This window comes from Cariama cristata, unplaced genomic scaffold (genome assembly GCF_000690535.1).
Source record: "Cariama cristata isolate BGI_N322 unplaced genomic scaffold, ASM69053v1 scaffold39574, whole genome shotgun sequence".
Taxonomy (NCBI): Eukaryota; Metazoa; Chordata; class Aves; order Cariamiformes; family Cariamidae; genus Cariama; species Cariama cristata.
In genome coordinates this window covers 4,691-16,465 of record NW_009613099.1, presented here as the reverse complement: position 1 = coordinate 16,465, position 11,775 = coordinate 4,691, and the positions used below count along the sequence as shown (strand labels likewise).

The 11,775-nt window shown below is 43.8% G+C and overlaps 1 protein-coding gene across 1 annotated transcript; it reads left to right on the top strand.

Moving 5' to 3' along the window:
- Window positions 1-6,866: 6,866 nt before the first annotated feature.
- LOC104160684 (msx2-interacting protein-like) lies at window positions 6,867-11,004 on the top strand (the record flags this gene model as incomplete). Its single annotated transcript, XM_009698875.1, is given in 3 exon segments — window positions 6,867-7,187; window positions 10,507-10,903; window positions 10,906-11,004. Coding segments are annotated over 3 exon segments (817 nt in total), but the record flags the coding sequence as incomplete, so codon positions are not given.
- Window positions 11,005-11,775: the final 771 nt, after the last annotated feature.

The following is an 11,775-nucleotide window of genomic DNA, read 5'->3' as shown; positions in this document are numbered from 1 at the left end:
GGGGTCGGTCTCTTCTCCCAAGTAACCAGCGATAGGACAAGAGGAAATGGCCTCAAGATGCACCAAGGAAGGTTTAGATTGGATATTAGGAAAAATATCTTCACCAAAAGGGTTGTCAAGCACTGCAACAGGCTGGAACCAACCCTGGAGGTATTTAAGAGACGTGTAGAAGTGGCACTTAGGGACATGGTTTAGTGGTGGACTTGGCAGTGCTAGGTTAACAGTTGGACTTGATGATCTTAAAGGTATTTTCCAACCTAGGTGAATCTATGATTTTGTGCTGAGAAAGGTAGAATTAGAAAAGCATTTGTTTTATTTTTAGCTGTCTTGAATGCAGTGTAGCAGCTGGAGATAAGGAGAGCCAATACCATACACTGAATCTCCTCTAGAGGCTGCTGGAAGTGCTCCATACGTTTCTGGCAGCCTTTGTGCGGGTACCCTCCTCCTAGTGGGTTTTGTCACTTAAACCCGTTTCTTCAGAAAATTGGGGGAAGATCAGGTGTTGGGAGAAGTGTTACAAAATGGTGCTGTCAGGCTCTTCAAAGGGGCGTGCACCTGTATGTATATCAGATAAATACTCACAGTGTTTTCACCACAATCTTGAATAGCCAGTTTTCAATTTTCCAGATACAACTGAAATGCATGTGCGTTGATGTGTGGGACTCCTGATGCCCTGAGTGTCCTGGTGTGCTAGCTCTGTGCAGAGCATGGTCTGGTGCCCTTGGGAGTGAAGGCGCCTGCCTTCAGCCGGCTTTGGATCAGGCCCTCGGTAACGGGACGTCACATCGCATCGTTCACAGTAAATCCTGCCTTTGGTCTCCCTTAAGCGCAGCTGCTAGCGAAGGCCAGCGGCCATGTGTGTGTTGCCATATTTGTCATTAAGCATTTGAGAGATCGTTTGACAAATTCTCTGAGATTGAGTGACAGTCCTATGAAGACAAGCAATTGTGGCTCATCGGGTGACAGTTCCCCACATTTGTTAGAGTTGATTTTAAGTGTAGTTTTCCAGGATTCTGGAATTCTGCTTGTCGTTTTCTGTCAAGGTACATTTCAATTAACTTGCATTGTTTTCATCCCAGCCCTGTGCACACGCTTCTTTATGGTCTTTGGTTTTGCTGTCTGTTACAGATCAGCTGCTGTATTTATGATAGGACCCAAACCCAATGATGCAGTCTGTGCATTTTTTGAGTAATTTTTGTTTAGATTCCTTTGTTCTTTGGTATCTGTAAGCTCTCAAGTCTTCCTTCCATGCTAGGCACATGATGATGTTGTCAGATTTTGAACTGATGCTCTGCGTTACTTGAAACAGAGTACGATTCCAAAGACTTGCACCGCTGAGGTCTGAAGGTGGTGAAATACCATCTCGTATCACTCTTGACATGAAATTCCCTTTCTAAAAAAAAAAATATTTAGAAGTATGTCAGTATGTTTCCTGGCAAGTAAATTATGCGGCTGTAATGAATATGAAGCATGGAATATGGTGGTGTGTAATTTTCTTAGGCCAAGCATGTTATAACTATGGTATGGTGTATTTTATTTATTATATTAATGCCTTCGTTGTGACCAATGAAGGTGCTGTATTCTTTGCAAACGCCTGTGTAAAGACGCAAGTGCCTTTGTGTTGCTGGCTTAGGAAGTTCTACAGCGGTGAATATTAAACACCGCTTTTGTTAGTGGTGTGGGAGGGAGACACTCGCTGTGCGGTTCATGTCGTGAGTTGGTGACACTGGAAGCTGGCGCTGAAGTCTGAGCAGGATTTCTTCAGGAGAGCTGTCGCCGTGGCTTGCTGTCCTGGTAAGACTGCAGTGCAGTGGGTTTTGCTGCTCTTCTGGTGTGTTATTTTGCGTGTGATATGGGTAGGAAGTGGACGCACGTGCTATTGCGGTGGGCCATGTTCTTAGACTGTGACATGAGTGTCCATGATGGCAGAAGACCCTAGAACTGATGTTAATGGAGGTCAACGGACGTCAGCAGCCTGGCTAAAAACCCCTAGGGAGCTGGTGACGGCAACCTGCTTTTGGGCAGCTTTAGTATTGGCACATCTTGCACTTCCCTGTGCCTGGAGCAGATCTGCTTTGTGCAGGGGGAAATCCGGCACTAGAGTAGCCCCTGGCATGGGGCGTTTGGACTGATTTGGAGTTAGGAATAAGGAGCAGAGGCGCAGACATCTGGATAAGTATTATTTCGGGTCACATTATTTTGTTATGAAATAACAACAAAGCAAGAGGAATGCGATTGGCCAAGAAAAGCTTCAAGCTGTGCGAGCGTTTTACTGAATAATGCAGGCTGGGGCTTGCCTGGCTTATGTAATAATGGAGGAAAAATCATCCGTGCTTTTCAGATGGCTAAAGATATCTGGCTTTAATCAAAGTGAATCCAGGTGAACCCAAAATATTCAGGTGTCCTGCTGTATCAGGCCGTCTTGTCAAGTCATGCTCTAAATGAGCGGTGCAGAAACAAGCGCAAAAGAACTCCTGTGTTATTTTTGATCTTGCAGTGCATCTTGCATTTAGTAGTACCTGGAGTGTAGCGTTGTGCCAGCTTCTAAATAAAAATACAGTGATGTTTTTTAGGCCGGGATGTCGCTGACCTGCAGAATTCTGCAGTAATGACAATGGTTGGGTGTAAAAGATCTTCACAAGCTCGGGGGGAGCTCAACGTGAGAAATAGGGGGGTAATATGATTTGAAGTGGGATTCAATTTAAATTTAAAAAAGCAAATCTCCCTGATTTTGACCTACCTTTTCCTATTGTGTATATATCATCCTGTAAAGATCCTAATCCATTTATAAAATATTGCAGCTAAAGGGTAACATTTGCTTACTAAATATTTGCTGGCTGGCTTTCTTGTAGTCCATCCTTTGTTTAAAACGCTTTATGCCTGGGAGTAGCAGAGACTGCAGAAACATGAGTGTTTGGAGTAAGCACCCGAGATGAAATGGTTAATTAGAAATGGAAAGGCGAGGGTGCCGATAGCCTCGTGTGGGGAAAGTTGTGGGCTGAGGGACGACTTCGGCTGTGTCTGGGTGACACGTCGTCCCTGGGGAGGAGGAACCAGCCTTGCATTGGCAGAGGCTGCGTTTCCCAACCCGACCGTGCTGTCTGCTGGTCTGGGAGGAAGAGCTGAGGAGGAGGAGGAAGGGCCGGAGAGTGAGGGAAACATGCTGAGCAGCCATGCCAAGAGCCCATAGACATTTCAGCTGCTTTGAATATAGAGGTGCTTTGATCTACAGTGAATAAACCGATAATGCTTAAATTATGAATTCCTTTTCTTTGTCTGAAAAGCTGGATTAACGTGGCTTTGTTCGAGCGGTGATTATTGAGCAACTTTTTTTTTTTTCTGAAAGGGCTGCTAGATTTGTGTTTACAGCTGGGTGCTACGATCGTGCTGTGCTGGTGGAGGGGCTTGGTAACACAACAGCTCTCGCACGTCCTCCGTTCCTCTGCTTCTGGTTGAACTGTAAACTCCGCTGAAAATAGGGCCTCGGCTGCCTTCGTTACAGTATGGAGCTAATGATTAATCAATCGGCATGAGTTGCAGACGGGAAGAGACACTAAAAAGCCTTGTTTTCGTTAGGGTCTGCGGATTCGGAGCCGAGCGAATGCACCTCTTTGTTTTCTGTTCAGTCTGCCAGCGATTGCAAAATGCAGCCTTCTTGGAAAGGCTGACACACAGGTATAAAGATAGGAGGCGAAGGTTGAGAGGAGCCGCTCTGTGAACGTTACCAAAGGTCGCGGTGATGCCTCCCCTTGTCTTTTGTCCCCTCTTCCCAGCCCTCGCACCTGGACAAAGGTTGCTCCTCGGAGCGCATTCGCCTCCATCTTGCCTTAACTTGTGATCTGCGTAACGAAATGCGGCGTTACCACTGCCTTTCCTCCCCTGGCCCTCCGGAAAGTGTTGTGTTTTTTTTTCTCGTAATGTATTATTCTGCTGCAGTAAACCTGTCCGGTGATGCAGCACTGCAGATCTCCCCTCCTCTCCCCTTGCTGCGGTCCTCCTCCCAGCAGCATCTGCCAAGACGGGAGCAGCTCGGAGAGACGCCAATGGGTGGGGCTGGGTCGGATCACTAGACAGATTAATCTTCACGGTGGGGGACCGAAGGATGTGTGTAATCACAGGACCACGTTGGGGCAAGGAAAATGCAAACCTTCCTCTTCCAGCAGCTGTCCTTGAATACTCAGGGCTCTCTCCTTCTCAGTTTTCTTTCATCCCCTCGGCTTCTGCTCCCTTTCTCCTCCCCCGCCTCGGCCTCCCTCGCTTTCGGCAAAGACGATTGTCACAGATTATCCTTGGGGCTCGTCAAGGGTACGGTGCAGGGCACCACAGCACTGCGTATATTTATGTGTCTGGATAACGGATGGATTAAAACGTGCCGTCTCCGAGTGGGGTGATTTAGGACCGTGGCTGCGGTGGAACACAGTAGCAGCCTCCCCCATCCATTTCTTACTTAGGGAAAAAAAAAATAATTTTTTAATTCATGGCAAAAAAAGTACACTTTTCCCAATATAAAAATTAAGCTCCGGCTGGAAGAGTTGTGTGTTTTCCGGGTGATTTTGTTGGTACATGGGAAGCATATTACATCAATGTTCTGTATCTTCTGTGCTTTTTGGACAGCATTGGCTTGAATATTTGGACATTTGAACACATTCTGGATCTTCTGCAGCAAAGGAAAAATAATTGATGTCTGTCTGTGTGTATGTTATAATAACACGTACGTGTTGCGATTTCAGAATTGGGAAATAATTGTCAGGATGGTGAGCAGGAAGTCTTTCAGATCCCATTTCTGATGTATCTGGCAGGCAGCACTTCGTACGAAGTAGGCTGTGGTGACTGCAGTCAGAAGGTCAATTAGGATTTTAGGTTTTTTGAGTAGTGCCAAGATACTGTTCCCCCCCCAAAGACTGTAGACAAAGTATGGGCTCGTGTTGCCAGAAACTGGATGTGTAAACAGTGAGCGAATGGAAAGTACATGTTCTGACCAGTCACTCCTGTAACTACATTATTTAGAAGAAAAACTCAGCTCACTCATGAGAGTGAGCGCACTGTGTCCTACTACACACCTTTCCTTTGTTGTCTGTAGAGAACCGGCACTGAAACGCATGTTACAGGGTGATGCGAACTAGGATACCTAATTATTTTCCATATTTTTTGTGATGTTCATTATAGGCTCTTTCCTGTTTTCCTTCCTGCTTCCTTTCCTGTTCCTTCTCTCTTTACGTGTGCTACATCCAATTAGGCTGGTTTTTTTTCCTTGCACAGATTTTATTAACCATATCCTCTACTTTTTTGGTCTTTCTAAATCCTGCCTTCAAGGAAAGATAACCATACCCAGCTTCAGAAGAGTGCAAACTTTGAGAAGTATCTTTCCTGCAGTACTGTTCGCCATTATTTGCTCCTCGCGGTTTTTAATTAGAATAAAAAATGAGCGCATCAGTTTGGTATCACAGGTTAGGAAACTCCCGAGAATTAATGCCACCATGCTGTACCCACGGGCACGAAGGTGGCAAGCTCTGCTCTGGACAGCTTAGAGGCAAGAATGTCTCCCCATATGCAGCCTTGCCTTTTTATGCCTAACAAGGCGCTTTTTGACGTGAAAGATGCTCTTGTTTGTGCATGTGTTCCTTAATGGACAGTGCGCCGTATTCAGTGGAGTATAAACCAGAGAAAAATGAGATCCAAGTCCAAACCAGATTATATATAAAGTATAGTAGGTCAGGTTGGAATGAGAAGCTGGCAGTCAGCGAGGCAGGTTTTCAAATTGTATTTGAGGATTAGTCATCCAAAAACAGTGATGAAATTTTAAGGTGTATGGAAAGCCATGCAGAAAGCAGAGGCAGATGCAGGTTCTGGCAGCATTTGCTCCTCAGACAGGCAGTTGTATTAGCTTTTTCCTAGGTGTATACCTGAAAACATCTTTTCTTGTTTAAGATCTGCATACATCTGTTCAGCATTCTGCTGCCTTTGTGAATGGAATTTTCTTTTGCAATAATTCTTCACAGAGTTTACAAATGTTTCTTGATTAGTCTTTTATTTGTGTGTCCCTTTCCCGCTTGTCAGTGCATTCAAAAAATGTGCTTTTTGCCTCTCTCTGTCATGGATTAACAACTGCGGGAAAAGCGCTTCACTGTTTTGCTCAAAATCTCTTGTCTGAGAGAAATGACCAACTGAAATGCGACCTGCAGTTCTTGGCTGTTTTAAAATCTCGCTGTGTTCATACTCTTCCCCTTTTATCCTTTCTGCTATGAGTTGATGCAAGTTGCTTGAAAGCATTTTTACATCATGTCAAGTTGAACCCCAGAAGCACCCCAGTCCAGGGGTGCTGGCGTCGGCCACGCTTCAAAAGTGTCCTGTGAGGCTGTTGTAAATAAATGGGAACGAGGATCAGAATGAAGACTCTTGGTTTAGCGTTGAATGGATTAAATACAGACCGGAGTAGTGGAATTGCTGTGGCAAGGTCGTTTTTTTTCTTGAGAAAATTGCAGAGATGTCTTTATTTTTACTTGTTGTGACACGGTTTTGTTTTAATTATGTCTTGCTCGTCAGATTAAAAATGAAGAAGGGCTGCTCTAATTGCGAATACCTTTCTATTTCTTCAGCTGCTGTTGCTCTGTTGTTATAAAAAGGGCACTCTCATGGTAGGCTAACCGAAAGAAAGGAGTTCTGAATGTAACAAAGGAAAGTTCAAATGGCTTTTCCCCTCTTTTTGAAAATGCGTCTTCCAGCCTCTGCTGTGCTTTGAGATCGGTTTTGCTGCGGTATGGGTGTGGTTTGAAACCGACGTTGAATTTGCAGGAGGCAATGTTACATCAAACGCTGTCTTTTTCCACCAGCACTAATATACGTGTTCTGCTTTGCTTCTCTTCCAGATATGGACGTGTCGAAAGTGTCAAAATACTCCCCAAGAGGGGGTCGGAAGGCGGAGTGGCAGCGTTTGTGGATTTTGTGGACATCAAAAGTGCGCAGAAAGCACACAACTCTGTCAACAAAATGGGAGATAGAGACCTACGGACGGATTATAATGAACCAGGAACCATTCCCAGTGCTGCTCGGGGATTGGATGATACAGTTTCCATAGCATCTCGTAGTAGAGAGGTTTCTGGGTTCAGAGGAGGTGGGGGGGGGCCCACTTATGGCCCCCCACCATCGCTTCATGCACGGGAAGGACGTTATGAGCGGAGACTTGATGGGTAAGTTCCAAGGTTTCTCTAGGCAGGTATTTTGTATTTGATATGGTGAGAAACACAAACTCGTATCTAGGGCCCCCAGATGGATTTAAAATTTTGGGAATTATCTATGTTTCCTATTTTGGGTTGGAAACGGAAGTGATTTCTATCCCAGTGGCTGGTACCTTGTGGATCCGTAGAGGATGTTTTCTGCAGCTGGTTGGATATCTACACTTGAAATGAGGTGGTTTTAAGATGGAAGATTTCCTTTGGCCAGCACCGATATTGGAGTTACTCTTTTCTAGAAGTAACGGTTCCATTTCTTGGATAATATTAAGGCCTTGCTCGGATGTATCCCTGCTGCCAGATGGAGCTATCTTACTCTACAACATGTGGTGAAGTTCTCTGTGGAGTATCTTCGGAATACTAGAACCTAAAATTCTGTGAAAGCTTGATGCCTAGTTCTCAGTTCTCACTATACGCAGTTGGTATGTTAATTGGATTGTCACCACAAAATTCCTAGTAGACTTTAATGATGCAGCCCCTTGGATTCTACAGACACCACTTAGCCATGGAAATAACGCTTGGATGGAGAAGACCGAAGGCAGCTTGTGATGTTTCCATTTTGGATCTACATCATTTCCAAGTTATTGGGATTATTCTTTCTGATGGTATTGGCAAAAAGAAATGATGGACATTACTAAATTTTGGAAATTATAGTGGTTTTTTGTTAATGCTGGGATAAGAACTACTGCCTTGAATTTATTGGATGGTATACAGTCAAGACGCCAGTAGCCATGGGGAGTGGATTACTATCTAGTCTCTTAAAAAGCTCTTTGCTGCTCCACATTAAATATACCTTAGTTTTAAGGACGTGGTGCTAATACCAGTTTGTGGATACGCCAGTGAAAAATGACTGGGCTGGATGGTTACAAAGGCGGCTAGAGGATGCCTGCTGGCCAGCAGCGATGAGTGCCCTCGTGCATTGGGTGATCTTCTACCAGCTGCTTGATTCAGACATAGGGCTGGAAATTAAAATAATGGATCTATTTAAGTGCCTACTGTCGCAAGAAAGAAGTCTGGGGGTTTCAGAGTTATGGTTTCAGTCTGGGACTACTTCCTTCCAGTGGAATTTTTTTTTTGTCTTGTCACTAAGATTTTTTTTTTTTTCTTGTTGATTCATCTAAAATATCATTTGACACCCTTGCCCATTAAGAACGTGGATTACCCCTGTAAGAGGGGCCAAAATTGGGGAAGTTATGTTCACAATTCTCTCCCTAGATTTAATTGGGAATATAGGTCGTGTTTCCACACTTGGAAAAGGTTGGTATGTCCTGCCCTGTGTATATTAGCCCCTCTCCTAACCCAAGTCAAACCCTCTCTTTCCACTAACTCCAGTAGTACTTAGTACTAATAGATAAATCAAAAAAGCACTGTAGCCATTAGATTTTCAGCTCTGCTAGCTCCTCTGTCTGTCTTCTGTGTCCTTTTCATGGATAAGGACTTTGTTCTTTTATGTCAGCTATATAGCAGTAACCCTCTAGAAAATACTGCTTTTTCTTTTACCTCATTAAATCAGCTTTCACTGATTAACACTTTGTAGAATGCTAAACGCAATCGTTTATACAATTGTTGATCTTGGTCCTTCAAAAGGGGGGAAAAACCAGAGGCGGGTTTCTGTGCCAGATCCTGAAATATCTTTCAAAATGCCATTGTTGCGAGCAAGAGATAATGAAAATAGAAAGGCAACAATGAATTTCAAGCGGATATATAAGTTGCAGTGGTTAGGTAGTTTCTTATATATAATTTGAGAGAAAAAATGCAGGCAAAACATGAGCTAGCTCTGTAGGGAGCTTGAAAAGGAGTTATAATTTAACCACAGGCTGAATAGAGGATTAAGAATCTAGTGATTCATTAGAGAAGGAATGGAAGGAACTTCCTGAGATGTTAATCGAAAAAGATTCCCATTGTCAGTTTATAAAAGATACCTGAAGTATTTCTGCCATTTTAGATAGAAGACAGACCTGTGATGCAGGAGAGGAGGAGGAAGCACAAGGCAGAATTGGGTTATTAGGATTCAGGGGACTGAAGTGACTAATAATTGATTCTGAAGGAAGAATCCGAGAGAGAAGGCTGAGGAAAAAAAAAGGTTGAAATGTCCTTCATAAGATGGATAATTAAATTTTTAAATTAACTTTGACTACTCTGACATACTTAGAATTTCGCAAGTGTTTTTTAAACATTCAACGGAATCATTCTTGATCTTTCATTTTGTGGATGTAACTTAGACATACCGTCCTGGTACTTGTCTAAATTAGACTACTAAACTATTTGTAATGTTCTTTTAACTTTATCTGTCAGTTTTACTATCTCTTTATTTGAGAGATCACACTAACTTTCTTGGAACATAGAGCCTTTCTCAATTGACAAAAATGTTTGAAATACTTAAAGAAAATGGACCTTAGCTACTTGAAAGTAGCGTGCTTGTGAAGATACAAATTCTGTGATTGCAGTAACAATAGCAGTCTCAACAAACAGAAACACCTACTGAAAAATTCAACTTATAGTCCTTGTGTAAGGTCTTAGTATCTTTTGGGGGCCTGCATCCTTGCAGTTTTAAGTATTCTGACATTAGTAATCAAGATGTTTCTTTAGGGTATGCAGCTTTGATGAGAATCGAGTGTAGCAGTCTGATAAAAGCAAAATTCCCTCTAAGAGAATGAAATATTTTAGAACAGCAACAAGAAAACCCCTGATTTTCTGGGTCTTCTCTGTGGGTTATGCTACCCCTTTTGAAAGCAGCTTCTTACCTCTGGGTCATGCTTTGCACGGAGGCTTTCATGGCTACAGCCCAATTTGCGATGCCATTTTTGCAGAAGAGTAATTAGAAGAGCTCCAGTAATTACCAAATTCCAGAAAAATTTTTGAAGCTCTTGAGCAAAAATGGAGGGAGGAAAAAAAAAAAGAGTTAATGATGATGTCCACAAATGTGAAGTTTTTCTTGTTTACTGAATTTAAAAGAAAAAAAATAAACACAACTTAAATGAGGATTCTGCACTGGAAAGCAGCGTTTTTTTCCTGTGCAGGCAAGATGCTAGTCATGAAAGCCCGATACTATGATTAAAACAAAATGATTGCTGAGCTTTATCGTATACGATTTGTAACTTCGGAGTCAAGTAAAATGTTTTTAAGTTTGTCAGTGTTTGCTTGATAGGTTATTGCTGTTTAGTGGAGAAGCAGTGGCATAAATTAAGTACAGTGCTGATGTGAATGTTTGCATGATTTGCTTTTAGTTGTGCTTGCCCCTCTCTGATGAAATATTTTTCCCCCTTCCTAAATGCAGGGCTTCAGATAACAGGGAGCGTGCTTATGAACATAGTGCCTATGGACACCATGAGCGGGGGACGGGAGGATTTGATCGGACGAGACATTACGATCAGGATTACTATAGAGATCCTCGAGAGCGGACTTTACAACACGGGCTCTATTATACTTCTCGCAGTCGAAGTCCAAACCGTTTTGATGCTCACGACCCCCGTTACGAACCTAGGGCCCGGGAGCAGTTTACATTGCCCAGTGTGGTACACAGGGATATCTACAGGGATGATATTACACGGGAGGTACGAGGCAGAAGGCCGGAGAGGAATTACCAGCACAGCAGGAGTCGGTCGCCGCATTCGTCCCAGTCCAGGACCCAGTCCCCGCAGCGGCTGGCCAGCCAGGCGTCCAGGCCGCCCAGCGGTCCAGACCCCCCCGCTCCCCCAGCGGCAGCGGATCCAGGAGCAGATCTTCCAGCAGCGACTCCATCAGCAGCAGCAGCAGTACCAGCAGCGACAGGTAGGTTAGGTCACTGCCGGTTGTTGCCTGACCCAAAGCGACCATCCCGTGGGTTTTGCAGGTCGTTTTCTGAGGCACGGCGAGGAGTTGTGAGCCTGGGCTGTGAAAATACAAGGTGTTGTGTGGCAAAGCATTATTCATTGATGTAGAAGTAAACCGGCGTGAAGTGTAAAAAGGCTAAGTTGGCACGAAACAGATCCGAGGGGAATGCTGTTGCTGTCGTTAATTATTTTCCATGGTGGATCTGCGCAGCATCCGTAAGGCGTTAGCTAGGCAAAGCGGGGATGTAGGGACACGAGGCCTTGCTATGCCCCTGCCTGCTGCCTGCTTGGAGAATGGGGTAACTCCGATTTGCCTAAGTGAGGGAATAAGTAAATTTATGATCAACTACTTTTTACAGGACACATTTTAAAATACTTCGGGAAATGATGAGTGATACTGCTCAGTTTCCTCCCGTTCCCTGTCGCCACTAACATTTACAAGGTTGATATGTTGCCTTTCTGTTTTTTCCCCCGTTGCCTCACAGCAAAAAATTGTAGACTTGGAACAATTTAAAATAAATCCAAGTACGCGTTTCCTAGCGGTACACCATGTCCTTGGTTCTGCAGTAGCCTCAGTAGGTCTCTCTTTGTGTGGCTTCATAAACTACAAACGGTGGGGAGAAACAGAGCACTAGAGCTAATCACTGCATTTCTTTTAATAATTTGCAAATTCATGTTGAAATGCCTCTCAGATATTTAGCTTTTAAAAAGTAAATTCACCCTAAGAGTGGAAA